Here is an 18,882-nt window from a genome sequence, read left to right on the forward strand (position 1 = left end):
TTTCCCTAGTATATGGACATTCACAAAAGCTTGCCATTAAACAAACATTAAAAAAAACTCTGAGTGTCTACTATGTGCTAATAAGTACATTCATACACATTATCACACTTATCTACAATATATAAAGCAACCAAAGAAGGAAATAGAAACAATTTTGCTAATACATGTTTAAAAAATAAACTTGCCCAGTGACCTTTAGAAATATACCAATGATTAAATTTAAGAGCATAGATCTTTACTTCCTTTGGCTACCGAGTAAATGTTTGGGTACAAAATGTAGGCTGCATCGTCTTCAAAGTCTATGCCTGCTGCATGGTAATGAGGATTATATAACTGAAGCATTAGAGGAAGATGAGGCCACAAGCCTACGAGGACTTCATCAAGTTGAAGTCACGATGCCGACTGCACATGAGCTGCATTATAATATCTATAGCCCGGGCAAGGGCTGAAGGCCCAGGAACATTTGCTGATGGTAGAAGTGGAGGAAACCGTAGCAACCCAGATTGCCACGAGGACAGATGCCATACTAGGCAGTGTTATAAGCACAGAAGGCAGACCGCTTGGGTTCAAACCCCAGGTTCCATGTCTCGCTAGGTATGTCAGAGTAGGCATCTTGTTAAACCTCTTGGAGTTTCAGTTTTCCCATCTGCAAAATGGGGTTAAGTTTGCACCTACCTTATAGAGTAGTTGTGAGGATTAAATGAGATAGGAGATAAGTGAAGGGTAAAAGCACCCAGCCAGTGCTTTTTTCAATGTGTAATAAAGTTTTCATCAATTCAATTCCCATTGATCACATATTTCAGTTGTGATATAATGACAAAAGAGTTAGCATGTGGCCTGGCACCATGGAGGTTTGCTAAACAGACAAGGCCCCGGAGAAGATGGCAGAGTCCCTGTAGGACGTGGACATACTCACGTTCGGCGATGGTGAGCGGCGGGTAGGTGAGGTAGAACCCCACCAGCTCAGCAGAGAGCTGGCGGAGGAGGCTGCTGGCCACAGTGCCGTTGAGGAAGGAGCTTCGATTGCCCACCACGTACACCAAGGTGACTGTCTGGGAGGCGTTGGACGTGCTCACCATCTGAATCGACACAGGAGGAAAGGGGAGGGAGACATGCCAAATAAGATGAGGGTCTGTTTCATGGAGGCCGTGGGAGGAGAAGTTTAAGGAGAAGCTGAGGTTAGGAATGAAAGGGAGGTGGGAAGAGAGCAAGGAAGAGATAAGAATAACAATAGTTGTCACTCACAGATTGCTTGCTTACATGCCAGACATCTGCTAAGGGCACATGATCTCATTTAATCCTCACCACAACCCTAGGAGGTGTATCCTGTTATGACTCCCTTTTACAGAGGAGGAAACTGAAGCCCAGAATGATCAAGGGACTTGCCCAAGGTCACACAGCTAATAAGTGACGGAGACAGGATTCCAACCCAGGCAGCCTGACTTCGGGTTTTAACCACTGGTGTGTGTATCTTTTCCAGGGGCTAAATGGTCTCAGCCTACTTTTATGGTTCTGAAAATACACAATAGAGCATAGGAATGGTAAATTTAAGGAGGACTCAACTGCTCAGAGAAAGCCTGAGTCAAACTTCTGGGGGATTTTAAAGTTGAAAGGACGGGGAACTGAACCTGATGACAAAAAGAATTCAGAAATAGAAAACAGCTTCTTTAGAGAGAGATTCCATTTCCTTGTGGTCTATTAATTCAATGTAAAACATGTTAATATTACTATGAGATGGTGTGGTTTTCTTCTCGAATCTTGTCTAAGTCAGTTTTTTTAGTTATGAGGAAATGAGATTTTTATAGGTCAGTGTATACATAAAAATATCCCACAGATGAGATTTGAAAAAACAGATGCAGTAGGAATGGTGAGACACTCTTTATGGGCTTCTGTGCTGGGCGTCTGCCCCTTCCCCCTCCAGATCCATTTGCCACCCTGCCCTCATCCTGCTCAGCGGGCTCCTTGGCCCCCTGGCTTCAGCTGCAGGGAGCTCAGGAGGATGTGGAAGAGAAGGAGGAGAGTGAGGGCAGAGAGCTGGTGTCAGGGACTCCCTCCTGTGGGGTCACAGCTCATGCTGGGCAGCTCTGGCCTCGGGCTTCCCACAACTGCTCTCTCCTCTCACCGCATCAGCCCCAACTGTCACAGCCTTGGCAGCTGCACTGTCCCTGTGTTTTCCCTAGAGCCCGCCCACACTTCTACAAAGTCCTTTTTATTGGACTTTCCTCAAATTATCTTCATTTGAATGTGTCCTCTCTTTCTGCCGGAAACTGATACCCAGTCTGTCCCAGACCTTTGTGTGCTCAGACATAAATATCTCTGCAACGTTCCTTTTAAACCTTACTTTGAAGAAGACCGTCAAGAGAAGCTTCTTCATGTTATTTTGAACTTTTTCCCATTAAGTGGAAGTTCCTTTTAAATTCTCTAACACAGTACCTAGAGTCCCATGATTAATGATATACGGAGTCAACTTTTCTGGTCCACTCTTACTTCCTCTCCAACAGTATTTCTGGAATGTGGTGTAGCCACAGATATTCATGACTCTCCCAAGGTACCAAGAAAAAAGGCACTTCTTTCTGAATAATTCAAAAGACCTCACTGCACTGTCACCTAAAAAAATAATAACTAAAATAACTTTGCAACCTTTATCTCTATTCTGAACACTCCATTTTTTTGCTTTTCAACAAAACTAAATCTCACTGGATCCCAAAGAGCTTGCAATATGGTATCTCTGTACATACTACACTCGAGCAGGTAAGTTATGCATTTTTTCAGATGAGAATTTTTTTATTGAGGAGACATCATGGACATACAACATTATATTAGTTTCATACTTTTTGTGGTAAAATACACATTACATTTTAACCATTTAAAGTGTACAGTTCAGTGGCATTAAGTACATTCGCATTACTGTGCAACTATCACCACCATCCATCTCCAAAACTTTTTCATCATCCCAAACTGAAACTCTGTACCTACTAAATAACTCCCCATTTCTTCCTCTTCCTAGCTCCTAGAAACCACCATTCTATTTTCTCTCTCTATTCATTTGACAAAACTAAATATTTTTTATAAGTGGAATCATACAGTATTTGTCCTTTTGTGACTGGCTTCTTTCACTTAGCATGAAGTCCTCAAGGTACATTCATGCCTTAGCCTGTGTCAGAATTTCCCTCCTTTTTAAGGATGAATAATATTCCATCGCATGTATATACCACACTGACTTATCCATTCACCCATGGATGGACACTTAGGTTGCTTCCACCTTTGGGTTGTTGTGAATAATGCTGCTATGAACATCGGTGTTCCAATATCTGTTCAAGTCCCTGGTTTAAATTCTATTGGGTATATACCCAGAAGTAGAATTGTTGGATCATATGGTAATTCTATGTTTTTTGAGGGAACACCATACTGTTTTCCACAGCAGCTGCACCCTTTGACACGTCCACCAGCAGCGCACAAGAGTCCCAATTTCTCCTTACCAATGCTTATTATTCTCTATTTTTTTTATAATAGCCATTCTCAATAGGTGTGAGTGGTATTTCGTGGTTTTAATTTGCATTTCCCTAATGATTAGTCACGTCGAGCATCATTTCGTGTGCTTATTGGTTACCTGTATATCGTCTTTGGAGAAATGTCTATTCAAGTGCTTTGCCCATTTCTTTTTTTTTTTTTTTTTTTTTTTTTTTTTGCGGTACGCGGGCCTCTCTCTGTTGTGGCCTCTCCCATTGCAGAGTACAGGCTCCAGATGTGGTGCAGGCTCAGCGGCCATGGCTCACGGGCCCAGCCACTCCGCGGCATGTGGGATCCTCCCGGGCTGGGGCATAAACCTGTGTCCCCCGCATCGGCAGGCGGACTCTCAACCACTGCGCCAGGGAAGGCCCCTTTGCCCATTTCTTACTTGGGTTGTTTGGTTTTTTTGTTGCTGAGCTGCAGGAGTTCTTTACATATTCTAGATATTAACCCCCTATAGATACATGATTGGCAAATATTTTCTCCCATTCTGTGGGTTGCCTTTTGATTATGTCCTTTGAGCCACAAAAGTTTTTAATTTTGATGACATTTAACTTATTTATTTTTTCTTTTGTTACCTGTGCTTTTGGTGTCATGTCAACAAATCACTGCCAAATCCAATGTCATGAAGCTTTTTGCCCTATTTTCTTCTAAGAGTCTTAGCTCTTTCTGCTACAGTTTTAGCTCCTACATTTAGGTCTTTGATCCATTTTGAGTTAACTTTTGTATACAGTGTTAGGTGAGGATCCAACTTCATTCTTTTGCTTGTGGATATCCAGTTTCCTAGTAGTATTGGTTGAAAAGACTGTCCCTTCCCCCACCAAATGGTCTCATCAAAAATCATTTGACCATATATGTAAGGGTTTATTTCTGGGCTCTCTATTCTGTTCCATTGGTCCATATGTCTGTCTTTATGCCAGTACCATACTGCTTTGATTACCATAGTTTTGCACTAAGTTTTCAAATCAGGACGTGTGAGACCTCCAACTTTGTTTTCCTCTTTCAAGGTTGTTTCGGCTATTCGGGGTCCCTTGATATTTCGGGTGAATTTTAGGATGGATTTTTCTATTTCTGCAAAAAACACCACTGGAATTTTGATAGGGATTGCATAGGGATCATTCTGGGTAGTATTTGACATCATAACAATACTAAGTCTTCCAATTCATGAGCACAGAATGCCTTTCCAGTTATTTGTGTTTTCTTTACTATACTCATTTTTTTTTTTTATAGCTAAGAAAAGCGTGACCATTCTTGGGGGCTGCTTAACAAAAACTTCATAAATAAGAAGAGATCCACAGACCTGAAACCAAGGTCATATCACTGTTCCTTGACAGTCATGCCTTGTCCCTTGCAGGGGATACTTTCCCATTACCCCTCTACTCTTAGACTCGTATGGGTTCTGACCGTATCCTCTTACTTCCCATTCACTCATGCCATGCTTCATTTAGCTAATTAGACCCACAACGCTGACAGAATGGAAAGCTGTTGTTTTCATTCTTAGTATCCATTCTCCCTTCTTCCTTGTTAGCACCACAATTCTCCTTGGGGAAACACCTCCTCCTCCTCTCCAATCAGTTCATGTGCTTTGGGTGCAGTTGTCCCACTCAGGTTCCAGAAGTGGGCATCTCAGCCAGACTTAGTTGACTGGGATATCTCATATCCTCGACCACAGTTACTGGTCCAGAAATGGGCACGTGATCCAAGAGGGTTCAATGAAAACTAATCCAGGATTTTGACTGGAATGACACAAAAAAGGCACTCTGGATCCATGAGACTGTAAGTAGTAAAGATGAGGCAAACCTGGAGGTGCCAGGGGCCTGAGGATGATGCCACCCAGAGCAAGGCAAGCCAAGAGACGAAGAGAGAAGTTCATGAAGAAATCATGTAAGCACCTGGATCCAGTTGTTCCTGAAGTAAGGAGCTGTGAACCTTTCGGTTACATGACCCAATCACTTCCTCTTTTTGCATAAGCCTGTGACCTTGGATTCTGTTGCTTATAATCAAAAAGTCCTAATTGAGTCTTCTAACCCCTAATATCAATGCTATACAAGTAAAAAACAATTAAGTCACTTTTTCGATGACTCTCTGAACAAATTAAATATTTACATGGTCTTATTCCACAAAAGATCCAAGGTGCCCCCCAAATTACATTTAATACAATAAAATGGTAATTTATTAATTACAAAACCAGGTCCTAAGAAAACAGATTAAAGACAACCCTGGGAGGGATCATTAGCATGTAGCAATCTATGCATGATATAGGGGCCTAGAGGGTTACTAAATCCACACAACAACTTTGGCTCTGGGCTTCCTGCCAGCCAAGGCAAAAAGTGAAAGAGGGTTAATAAAACAATTCACCCAAAGCTGTGGATATGTTCAAGAGCATCTAAAATCTATTTTAGATGCAATTATCTAATTGCCCATTGTAGTCTTTTCCAAGGAATGTTTGTTACTTGCTTTATAAAGTTTCATCTCATGGCCCCTGACTATCATAAGACAACACAAGAGAGGCTTCTTAAGGCCAAGGGCAGCTTATTTATCTTGGTGTCCCTTCCAGTGCCTGATAAAGAGAAGCTGGAGGAAAGAAGTCTGTGCTTCTTGAATATAATTAGAATATGTTCCACTGCCAAGCTCCAATAAGACTCATGTACCTGTGAGGATCATAAATGCAATCAGAAAGAAAAAGGAGCTGAGTCACACTCCTTACATAAATCTTATGTCTGCGACATGTTTTTAGATCTTAGTCTAATATGAACCAGATCATAATGAGATACTTCCATATATACTTTGGGTGAATCTAGAAAAGGACGTCTGCTCATTCAAATTAAAATGTATGCTTTCCACATCATATTGGCTTTGCTGATAATTCACTTATGCTAAATGTCAATTTTAAAACCACTGGGTTTAATTGCAAAGGCTTTTAGTTCAGTAAAAACAGAGACATTAGTTAGTACAGTTAATTAGAGATATTTGGGGGCTGGATGAATATGATTAAGAAGCATTTGTCTTTAGTGAGATGTTATCAATATAATTGTAAAAAATGGGTCTGAGAAACGTTTTTGGTAGCATGTCTACTGTAAATCCAGGAAGTTGAAATACAGTATACCAGGAGTGGGATTGCCCTGGAAGATAATGCATATGCTTACCAAAATTTCATTAAGGATCCCATTTCTGCATTGCATTGATGCTAGTAGAGCATGGTGGATTAGAGTATGGGCTTTGGCTCAAGTCCTAATTCCATTCCTTACCAACTGTGTGACCTTCTGGAAGTTTCCTACCCTTCTCTCAGTTCCCTCTCCTGTGAAATGCTGATAATAACACCTCAGAAGGATGTCTTGAGTATTATGTAGCAAAACATTTATAAAACACTTAGCACAGTCCTGGCACATAGTAAACCCTAAATATAAAATGTGTGTGTGTGTGTGTGTGTGTGTGTGTGTCTAAAATAAGGTGATTGTTCGTGTGGATGCCTGGAAGACAACTCAAAGAAAATCACAGAATAGGCAAATCTTGGTGAGTTAGCTATTTAGAAATGATTCATTTTATATGCGACATTTGACATAGAGTATATTCTAGTTCATTTTTTTAAAAATAATAAATATATTAGAAAGGCTTAAGGAAGCTTCAAGCCTTCCCAAGGAAGGCTTGGGAAAATAAATATAAAATCCCAAATCACAGCAGCTACACAGTGTCACAGCATCTCCCTTGTCATGACCACCACACCCCAGACATCCTCATCATTGCCAGGCCTGACTCAACTCGGTGGTCCCAAGGTGGCACCTTCTCCTGTTGATATCACATGCCCGAAGTACAAAGTTACATTTACACCCAGGCAGCTTTGAAATGAGGGACCAAATCACTTCTTGCCAACATTTGTGTTCCGGTTGGCCTCTGTCAACTACACAGCTGAAGCACCCTCCTCCTTACCTGAATTGTCAGGTTGCTTTTAGTATTCAGAACTTTCCTCTCGGCATCCTGGAAAGCCCTCTGTAGCCTCTGTTCCATCGTCTGAGCAAACTTGCAGGACTGTATGTTGTCGGACTGGCTCACAAACTGTAGCACTAGAATGAGAGTAATAAATCAGTGCTCACCAAAGCTCTGCGTCTTAGTTCCTTGAACTTAATAGCAGTCGTGATATAAAACGGCATGATTTTACATCAGAGAAATCAGGCAAATAAGGACAGTTGCAGTTTTGGATGTGGCTCTTAAAATGATTTATAACATAGAAGAATTAAAAGCAGGATTGAACCTGAGATTCCCTCCAATGCAAAGGATTTTGTGATTTCATTTGATTGGCATATGGAGACATCTGCTCCAAGACATCAAAACGGCTTAAGAGTGATCATGCCTTCTATTTCTTTGGAGGGGGAAAAAAAAAACAATCAATTGGCTTGCATGACTAAGTTGTTTGAGTCTTTCTATTTCAATGGTTCCTCTACTCTTGTGGTTTACAAACCACAGGATCAGAGTCACCAGGGAGTTTGAAAGAAAGATTCCAAGGCCTAAGCTCAGAGATTCTGATTCAGGAGCATCTGGAACATATTGCTGCAAAGCACAGATTTTATGGACACTCAACTCTCCTCAGTATCCACTGGTAATACAGGAAAAAAAAATACAGTATTTAATGCTCACAAGTACGATATACTCATAATTATATAAATTGGGAAGAAAGACTCCTGTGAAGGAGTATTTCTAACGAATCCAGGTTGGAAAAGTTTAGGCTGCTGTGCAGGAAATTTGGACATTTGATTAGCAAGGACCTTGGAGGAAGGTACACAGTGACTTTAAGAAATAACAGAGCAGCCAGTGATGGAGTTTTCAAACAGGTGTCCTCCTGGTACCACCGCTGATCCCAGAACGGATAGGAATCCTTTCCTTCTGAGTTACTTGCCTGTTTTCAGCTGCAAGTAGCCTGCAGGCTGGGGAGTCCACGGGGAGGCAAGTACTGCCACAGACTGCAAGGTTGGGGTGTGTTGCTTCAGGTCTGCAGTGACATTGCTGATCCCATAAACGCCCAGCGTTTCAATCACTGCAGCAGGCAAGTAGACCAGCCTCCCTTTGGTAGCATAATAACCAACAGTGACGTTGTGAGAATATTCCAGAATGTCCACCTACAAAACAAATGGACCCACAGAACTCAGTGTTCATTTCCATGGTACTTTAAGTTCTCCTTGGAGTTTCGTAGAACCATAACTGTTACTCAGCATGGCTGAGGAATAGGACACTCCCATTCGACAAATATTCTAACAATCTCATAAGCCTACGGGGATTGTCAAGTCTCAAAATACAAGAATACAACAAAATATAATTTATATCGAACCTACGGATATAGGAGTCAATCTATATTTAATTTAATTCTGGAATAGAATTAAATGTGTGGCATTTATTTTATTTTATTATTCTTTAAGTGCCTCTGTATAATCCTGTGAGCATAAATTAGCATGGCAGGCAGGAGACGGCAGGCAAAAGAGATTTCCAGGGAATGGAATGCTGGGAAAAACAGCTGTATCATCTTTCTCATCATTTATAAACATTAAAAGGCAGAAGTGATAGGTTAAGTGGAGGCCCTTCAGGACAGGGGTCAGGTAGTAAATGAGGTGAATTCCTTTCTTTAGAAGCTGAGAGAAGGACTGTTCAGACTTCACTCCATTCTTAGCTTGTGACTGGTTCAAGACCAAGGCAGGGACGGGCCATGGAGAGTTTCTCTTACAGCTGAGTCCTAAGGGATGTTGATGATCTGAGCTCATTCTGACCCACCTGGAAGATTTTGAGACTTCCGATTTTATTCTTACTTTGTTTTGTTTTCTTAGTGTTTTATATCAGCAGTTCAGGGTGTTTTTAACACCTGCTTTCCTCCCCCTTATTCTTGCATCTCCATTAGGAGTGTCATGTGTATTTGCCAAAGAAACCAAGACCATTGATTTTGCAGCAGGCTGGGTAGGCCTTTGCTTCCTCCACACTGTGTGCTCCCCAGCACCTTGTTACCTAAAGGCGGTGTTCAAGGTGACTTTAGGTGGGACAAGAGATATGGAACATGGACTCAGAGCCAAATGCCACCAAATCACCCAGCAAGAAACTTACTCCCATTCCAATCCTTCCAATTGCCTCAAGGAGCGGGTCTCAGTTTGAGGATAATCGACTTTTAACACCTCTCTAACCCTTGCTAACTATATTTTTAAACAAACAAAGGAAAACCAGGCCCAGCCTTAATGCCTTCTGTAAGCAACAATGTCTAGCTTGAATTTAACAGGCTGTCTCCATTATTTTCATTTTTATTTTTATCTTTTAAAAGTTTTGGCCATACCGCTCGGCTTGCAATATCTCATTTCCCTGACCAGGGATTGAACCTGGGCCATGGAAGTGAAGGTGAAAATCCTAACCACTAGACCACCAGGGAACTCCCTATTCTCCTATTTATGATTACCTTTTATTTGTGGGAAATGATCCTAATTGCCATTTATGGTGGTAATATCAAACATCTTTTCAAAAGAAACGTGTTTAAGCGGTTTTTTTTTTTAATTTTTTGGAGTAGAGTCAATTTAAAATGTTGTGTTAGTTTCAGGTGTACAGCAAAGTGAATCAATTATACATATACATATATCCACTCTTTTTAAATTCTTTCCCATATAGGTCACTACAGAGCATTGAGAAGAGTTCCCTGTGCTATACAACAGGTCCTTAATAGTTATCTATTTTGTATACAGTAGTGTGTGTATGTCAATCCCAATCTTAAGTGTTTTTTAAATAAAAGCTGATTTAAAAAAAAACTAACATGTACTAATTGTCACAGCGGTCTGTGATGATATGCAAAAAAGACAAAAGCTGTGAGGGTAATTTGCAAACGACCAAAGTTTAGTGAAAACTGTCTCAGGTAACCACATGGAAGCATTCACATTTTCAACTTTCAAATAAAGTTTCTGGTGCGGAAACCACAGATGCCTCTCGTGGAGAGCATTTCTTCTTTTTTTTTTCAGAATTATATAAAAGAGATTAACAATGACCAATAAACTGTGTACCCAATCTCCTTCCTTGTCCTTCATGTGGTGGTGGAGAAGGACCCCTAATTTGAATGCAGCTGGGGCACAAAGCATCAAAGGAGGGAGCGAGAGCAATATTTTTTAGTGATGTAAAGAGTTGTCCACTGACTGCCAATCACATTTACTGCTTTAAAACTTGGAATCAAACCAAAAGGGTGTAAAGCAAGGCTTCCACCACTTAGATATGCCATCAAAATCAGCTAGTGGTTGTTAAATAGTTCTTGGCATTAATGTGTTTAGAGAAAAAAATGTTTACTTCCCTATCTGCTGCTGGCAATTTAAGCAAAGGTGGACTCAGTTTATAAGTCAGAGTAATTTTTAAATGTCCAGAAATAAATCACTAATTGTTCACAATGGTGAGGAAGATAAAGGAAAAAAACAATGGATGATTTCTGCAAAATTACACTGACACAATTAAATACTTTCACCAAACAACAGGATAATGGGACAATTTAAAACAGAACCTCCAGGCTTAAAAAAACAAAACAAAAACTAGACATAAGGCAATTATCCTCAATTTTCCATCTCAGAATTTGACCTTCTCCAGCTACCATGCATTAGCTATTTGCCCAAATGATGAAAGATCCTACTTCTGTTGTGGCTATGGTACCCAGGGAGGAAGAAAACAATCTAAACAGACTCTGGACCCAAGAGGAAGAGATAGATGAGCCTGGTTACAAAAGCAGGGGGCTTACATGAGCCAAGACGTCATTCTGGTGAAATGCCTTCCGCAATGCCTGTGTGAGCCCTCTGGCTACATTAAGCTTCAAGGTTTCACTGCTCTGCACCCTCCTTTGGGTCAGAAAGAGAACTGTGGGGCGAAACAGAAGCATGCAATCAGAGTAAGGCAGCAGACCTCCTAATTAATGAGCCCTCCCCTCCTCCCCAGCTACCCACCACCTCCTACAGGTTCTGAGCAAAGCTAGTGGGCACAGGTCCAACCAATGGAGCAGCAGCTCCGTTGGTCCCGCTCAAGTCCTAAGGAAAGAAGGCCCCAGCCATTCGTGTGGCCCTAGTGGAGAGAGAGCTAGCATGCTGGTGGCATTTCCTTCTGACCAACACTGCCTCTGACTCTGAAAGCCAGGCTAAGCCTTGCTTGCCCCTGACCAGTCTGCATGCAAGGAAATTCCTGGAACAGCATCCCTGAGAACCTCCTTAACTGCAGGCCCTGCATCCTAAAACAGCCTAAATCAACCCTGCATCAGGAGGTGCAGTCCTCACCCCACAAGTGGGACGGAGACAGGAATGGAGACCTGGCACGGAGAAGAGGCATTTGTGATTGAACATGACAGGTGCTATGTGAAGGGAAGCCTAGGATGTGGTGGGAGGCCCTTGGAGGAGCATCCAGCCCTGACTTGGGCAAGGGGTTGGGGATCAGGGAAGGTTTCCTGGAGGAACTGTTGCTTCCACTGAGTCTTGGAGGATGATGGGCGTGAGCTGGGCCAAGGCCGGAGGGACTGCCCCCTGCCACTCCCAGCAGAGGGAGACCAAGTGCAAAGGCACAGGCGAGAGGTGAATATTTCAGCCTGCAAGATCAGGCTCGGTGCTGGGGCAATGGGAAATGAAGGGTTTAAAGCAAAGGCATGTATTTTAGGAGGCTCCCTGGACTCCAGACTGGAGAACAGATTGGAGGGTGGGGGAAGTCTGAAGGCAGAGAGAGAAATCTGGCCGTTGTTTCAGAAATTTAGGTGAGCGATGGTGACGGTGCGAACCAGGGAAGCGGCAGTGAGGGTGCAGGGGAGAGGTATTTAGGAGGTAGAACTGGAAGGAACCGGTCGTTGACTGGGGGTGGCTGGGGTGAAGGGAGGTTGAGAAGAAGAGGGAGGGGAGAATGTTCCAGACTTCCGCACCTAGGTGGCTGGGATGTGGAAAACCAGATGGTATAACTGTTTGAGAAACTGAAAAAGATACTGTGCTTTCTGCTCTGCCTAGTTTCACAATTTCCCATTTTAGAATAAGATACATCTCAAGAGAAAATTTCATTTAATTCTTTGCGGGGTGAAGAGGAAGGCGGGACATGAGCATTCAACACTGGCATGTTCTTTCAAATAATGTGTCTAATGCTTTTTATAGCAGACATTACCACACTATTAAAAGCATCCTGTGCCTTCTTGGCCTGTCTGCAGCAACTCAGAGGCGGGGGCTAAAAAAGATAGCATCTACGCGACTTTTTCAAGAAGGTCTCCTTTTTAACATCCGAAGAAATCTTGGGCGCCAACACAGTGTACGGTAGCTGTACTGTTAGTATCTGCTGGTTGAGAAAATACATGACAGAAAGCCTTTCTGAGTTCTGTAGCCCTTCCCAAGATTCTGTATTTTACCGATCACATCATTCACGCATGTGAGACATCACTGAGGTCTCTACATGCAAACTTTGGTGTACATTTGCTTTCCCAGACTCGCTGGGAGAATTGGTTTCCCAGGGGCCTCTGATATCAGGATGGATCCCAGGACTAGAATCCATGTCACATGATGCTCCTCTCCTCTGTCACTTAATAAAGATCAGAGCTTCTCAACCTCGCATTACTGATGTTTTGGGTTGGACTGTTCTTTGTTGCCTGACTGTCCTATGCACTGTAGGATGTTTAGCAGCATTCCCGGTCTCTAACTCACTAGATGCTCGTAACACCCTCCCTACCCTCCAAGTTGTAGACACCCAAAAACATCTCCAGACATGGCCAAATGTCCCCTGGTGGCTGAGCAGGGGGGCAAAATCCTCCCCTGGTTGAGAACCACTGATCTCAAAGAAACCTAATAATTCTGCTACACCTCTGAGGCCAGGATGCACTTGCTGCTTTCAAGTCAAATCAGGACAGTGGACTCTTACCTGTCTTCACCAGGAGCTTACTGGACATCTGACACTCCAGGTTGGATGCCATTTTGCCAGCTGTGATCATGGCCGTGGACACAGCGGGAAGAGCAGCGTCTGTGTTTTCTGCTGACAAAGGCGGCATCCGGGTGGCCCTTACTGGTGCAGTGATGGACGTCAAGGCTGCCGTGATTGTCAGCGGGCGTGCGGTGGACACCTTGGGCATGTCTGGGTTGGTGGGGTTCAGGAAGCCCGTGTACATGGCTTGTGGTTTCCTGGGGAGGTGTGTTGTGGACAACAGGCCAGAGGCAGTGCCCGTGTTCCCTTGCATAGCCGTGGGAGTGCTCACGGTGTGTGCTGTTCTTGCAAACATGTAGGTCGGCGTGAACGAGATGCCTGGATGGGCTGCCCCTGCTGTCGCCTTTGGGCCAGATGCTGCGTTGCTTGTGACGTTTTTAGCTACAGCAGTGGCCCAGCTGCTCTTGACTAATCCCGAGGCCACGGCCGAAGGGCTGCTGCCGGTGCCCTTCGCAACCAGGGCTGCAGACAGCACCAGTGGACTTGATTTCCGAAGAAACAACATGGTTGCTGCTGTTGGTTCTGCCTTGGGCGACACCGAGGAGTCCACTGCAAAGAGAGAAAAGCAAAGTTTGTCACTGGTCCAGAATGCACACACCACTGTGGGAATGAATGGATGTAACTTATGGGTTTGCTGGGGTGAAAAGTCTCTGAGCACTGGAATTTAGGCAAAACAGCTTTAGGTGCATTAAGTTGATTAACCATAATGAGAATGCCACTTAGAGCAAAGCTAGGGTTGGAAATAAGGACACTTAAATTCTGAATACTTTCCAAAAAGTCAAGTCGGCAGAAGATCAGGGGCCTGACTATCTACACTGCTAACTCATTCACCATCCTGGAATCAGGTATATCTGTTCCTTCTGAGCAAAGCTGGGTATCTGTGTTGAGCTTGAAGATGCTTTGGCCCCAGAAGCAGTCACACCTATTTGGGGGGGGGGTACCAGGAAACAAACTACCTGCATTAGTGGCTGCACCTGTCCACTTCTCGGGGTGCTGAGAAGCTGGCAGTGCTTTGGATGGGGTCCTGAATAAGGCACTGGTTGATAGAGGAGGAGATTCAGCAGTAGAGTGGTATCTCGGGATACTCTGGAACGGTGGGGAAGCATTTATCACCGGAGGTGGATAGATGTCGCCGGAAATTTGAAAACTTGTATCCATTCCATCCGAAAGCATTTCCCATAAGCTAGCTGTGGAAGTTAGACTTGGAGACGTCAGCACAGGAGAGTGTGTTGGATGGGCAGGCAGCCGTAGATGGGGATGAGACAGAGAATGTTGACTCATGGATGGGTCATCTTCAACCTCAGCTGTTTGAAAGTCTCTGGAGTAGCTGTTAGTGTTTATGGACAAGAGGTCTGTATGGTTTCTAACCATGGAAACGTCTGACTGTTGGACGAGCTGGTTAGTGCTTGTACCAGAGACTGGATCCTGAATGCTAAAGCCTTCTGCAGTCGCTAAATGCCCAAAATTATCTTTGAAATCCCGAGATTTTATTGTACTGGCAGCAGAATTTAAACCACCGAGAGGAGCAGTTGAAACTGAGTGAGTTTCCCAACTTGTGGAGTTAATTGTGTGCCCGTTCACATCATAATTTGTTTGCTGCAGCAAGCCAGATATCATTGGTTCTGTTGAAAGGGATCCAGTTCCTGCTGCAAGAGAATGCCAGACAACATCTGTGATTGCTGGCTTCTTCATGTCTCCCATTGTTGAGAAATCATAGACCTCACTGGAGGAGGGAAATGCTGTCACCTGCTTGGAAGCTGAAACTGGCAACTCAGGATGGTCCGTCACAGCTGTGTAAGTATCTGGCTTGGTGTTGGAAGAGCTATGAGAAGGGAAAGCAGTCTGGGTGGCTCGTGCAAAGGGGATGGAAGCTGGAGATATTTCTGAAGGAAGGAGGTTTGTTCTTGGTGGCGTAGTGTCTGAAGAGACCCGATCGGTGCTAAAATCAGAGGTGACTCCGCTTACAGCGTGAAGACTTGGCCTCTCTTTACTTGAAAGGGTCTGGAGAGCAACTGTCAAATTTGCTTTCTTGTTTTTCTTTAAAACAGTTGTTCCGCTACCTTCTTTCTGCAGAGAAAATGTCCAAGTCGTGGAAGGAAGATTAGGAAATGTGCTTGAGAGAAGCAAGTCTGCAGCTGCAGTAGGAGGGGATCCATCACTGCCCGCTTCTTGAGGAGTTGGCACTGGGGGAATGGTGGATGGAGAGGCATGATTGCCTGCCAGCTGGAGGGAAGAAGGCATGGAGGGGAAGTCTGCCACTGCGCCATTTGATGGGGATGTGAGAACCTCCCCAGAAAGGATTTCTTGCCGGCTGGCTGCGGCGAGAGGCAGAGAAGGCACCGGAGCGGAGGATGTGTGTCCTACTGAAAGGGCGGGCCCTTTGGAATTCTCTGGAGCTGCTGACAAACGCAGCGGGCGAGCAGAGTCCTTTGCGGTAGCAGGGGCTGCCTTTCGGCTGAGCATCCCCACTGCCGCCGATTCTGCAACCTGGACAGGTGAAGACACAGCCTCGCGGGTCACGGTGCTCTTATAGGCGGGCAGAGACACCCCATTATGTGCTCTTTCAGCCACCTCAGCTTCAATTGGCTGGGTGGATGCAGGACTCGGAGCCACTTCCAACATCAAGGATGAGGGTGTTCCACCTGGAAGCTGAAGAAGACTTCCGGGAGCTAGGGGAGTGACAGACAGACGGGCCAGGTCAGCCACGGAGCTCAAAAACTCAGGTGTGTGAGAGACTGCGGAGGGAGGACCCTCTGCCGGGCTTGAGGAGCCAGGGAAACCTAGACGAGGGATGCCTATTAAATCCTGGGCATTTTTGGATGGGTTGTGGTTCATTTCCTCAGCAAATGGGTTTAGGGGATTAGCTATGCTCTGACTTGAGGATGAGTCAGTTGGAGCTTTTGGGGGGAATAAAAGCACTTTGGTGGGTCTCTCTGCTGGCTTAGAAAAGATGATGGAATGAGGTGAGTCAGGAGCCAATGAAGAAGATGAAGATGAGGGGAGAGCGTCTGCCCTCGGGGAATGTAGTTCTGCCATGGAAGGAGTCCCTACCCACAGTGGCCAGGATGGGAGGCCAGTGCGGAAGGACGCCACCGGTGGGAGAGGTGACAGTGTGGGAAGCATGCTGGTGTGAGGCAAACCTGACACGGCGGCTGCTTCTTTTCCCCATGGAGGTCTTGGTTGGGCCAGGGCCTCAGTAGAATCCTTGGAAGGCTCGAGGGAGGAACTATGTCCACTGCCTTGGTAAGGGGAAGGAGAGAAGTCCCCGTGGGCCGGAACTTGGCGGTGGGTCTTGGGTGGAGGCATCTGGGCAGACTGCGGCCAGCTCCTGTTGTCAGGGGAGCTTCCTGGCACAGGCTTCATCCTAGCCACTGCTGAGGAAGACTGGACTTCGGGCAAAGGCCATGTTGGTGAAATCGGTGACAATTTCCCATGAGGAAGTGACTCTGGGGTTGGGGTGACAGTGCTCTGTAGATTGTCCCTTCCTGTGAAACAAAGGATCAAGCAGTCAGGCATGGGCTCATCACAGGTCCTGGAGAGGAGGGTAGGCTAGACAGGCACTGCTCGGACCTCACACATCTTCCACCACATCACAAAAGACTCATTGAACACATTCAAACGATAACTTAGGTAATTACAAATACATGGATGCTGCAGCTAACCTACAGGGCAGGGTTGGTGAGAAGTGGTCTCTGATGAAGTGACGTTTAAGCAAGGATGTGGAAGATACTTGTGTATTTTAAATCTCTTTTCTGTTCCACCTACAAGGCTTGGACTGTGAAACTCACAAGCTGGAAACTCAAAAGATGAACGTGGCTCCCCGCCATGGCCAAGGACACCAAAATAAATCCCATCCAAGAATCCAAAATGCAAAAGGAAAGGACTGTGTATCTGAACGCAAATCTTTTTTCTCAGACCCTAGGGCATCTCAAGCCCAATAACTGAGGTTGCCTGTGTTTGGGAACGTGGCACCAAGGAGACATACTTATTTTGTTGGATGTAAAAGGATTCCTGATGCTATCGTTCACATCATGTCAAACAGCAATGGGGACTTCTTTCAAATTAGGCTATTTCTGAGAGAAAAACTATTCACATCCCATCTAGGACCAGAGACACCTCTCATGAGGCCTGGTGTCACTCCCAGCACCTGCAGAGAAACCCGAACTGTCAGCACTAATGAGCAAAACTGCAAGCAGAAAGGCGAGGAGACGGGGCACAAAAGGTGACTCCGCAGGAAAGGAGGCAAGGAAATAACTGATCAGAAAGCTGGGAATTCCATGCTTGGGAAGAGAAACGACATCCTGCTTGAGGATTCTCTGACCCCCCTTTCCGCAGTGGTGCCAATGGTGTTGATGGCCCCCCAGAGGTGGCTAACTGCCCTTAAATCGTATTTTAAATTAAAAATAACAAAGAAAAGGTACTCCTACAGCTTTCTATGTTATTGGCCAAAAAAACCGTGAGAACCATCTGATAGAAGCAGACATACCAAGAGCTGAAGTCAGAAGACCTGGGTTCACACGCACCCTCTAGCCACCCGCGGCTCTGTGTGCATCTGTGGATTGCTGTGGCAGGAGTGAGGGCAACGAGCACACTCTAACTGCCCCAGTGGCTGGCTGGGAGGAACAGAGGAAATCATGGAGGTGGAAGGAAGGGCTCCCCAAGCAGAAAAGCACCAAACAAATGCTTAAAAAAAAAAAAAAAATCACTAAACAAGTGAGCGGTCATTACAGGCTCTAAGTCCCTGTGTTTTCTGTTTATTTGTTTAACAAAAGAAGACACTATGGTCCAGAGTGGAGACTTCATTGCCAGAAGCCACATAACCCATCAGGGACAGAAGCAGGTCCAGATGTGAGGTTTCCTCACTCCCATTGCAGTGTCTTCTTCCCAACTGCTTCTCCCAAACCAGTTCTAGCCTTCACTCCACCCCTGTTGTATCCTGCCACCAGAAAACCAAACAACTTCTTTTGTGCTCTCATTGTAATAGAGTCAACCATGGGTTCAACTCATGGATTCAAGAGTCATACCAAATTAAACTGTTTTCAAGTAAGTACCCTTCTAAGTCAAAAAGGATGTGATGGGCAAAGCAGTTTTTGCTTTCAGAAATATTTTTTACAAACTCTTTCATAAAAATCTTACCAACAGGAAGGGGAAGTGGGTGTTGGATGATTAATACAAGGGGGATTGTAACTGACTGAATGGCCACAGCCAAAGGAGCTGAAGTAAAGAAATAGTCTCTAGGGGACTTGCCTCTGCTAAACCTTGTTGTTTCTAGACTAGAATCCAGTGTTTCCCAAGCTATCCCTTACAAAACACAGTGTCCCAAGATGCCTCATGAAGAAAAGTTTCAACAAGCTAACAATTTTGAGAAGTGTTGTAGTCATGAAGAAAAGTTTCAACAAGCTAACAATTTTGAGAAGTGTTGTATACTACACTCACACCTAACAGTCA

General features: G+C 44.5%; 1 protein-coding gene across 4 annotated transcripts in view; it reads right to left on the reverse strand.

The window, feature by feature from the left end:
• Positions 1-18,882, reverse strand: part of KIAA1549L (KIAA1549 like) — a 295,434-nt gene that overhangs the window by 120,049 nt on the left and 156,503 nt on the right. For 2 of the 4 annotated variants that reach the window (XM_067038032.1, XM_067038031.1), the window contains exons 2-7: positions 16,575-16,919; positions 13,375-13,983; positions 11,243-11,358; positions 8,402-8,621; positions 7,438-7,571; positions 917-1,079 (exon numbers count right to left, since the gene is read on the reverse strand). In XM_067038032.1, coding sequence (XP_066894133.1) covers positions 917-1,079; positions 7,438-7,571; positions 8,402-8,621; positions 11,243-11,358; positions 13,375-13,983; positions 16,575-16,919 — 1,587 coding nt within the window. Of the gene's footprint in view, positions 1-916; positions 1,080-7,437; positions 7,572-8,401; positions 8,622-11,242; positions 11,359-13,374; positions 13,984-14,390; positions 16,507-16,574; positions 16,920-18,882 lie in introns of those variants that run through there. The other 2 variants (XM_067038028.1, XM_067038029.1) reach the window with 2 other exon arrangements.

This window comes from Kogia breviceps, chromosome 7 (genome assembly GCF_026419965.1).
Source record: "Kogia breviceps isolate mKogBre1 chromosome 7, mKogBre1 haplotype 1, whole genome shotgun sequence".
Taxonomy (NCBI): Eukaryota; Metazoa; Chordata; class Mammalia; order Artiodactyla; family Physeteridae; genus Kogia; species Kogia breviceps.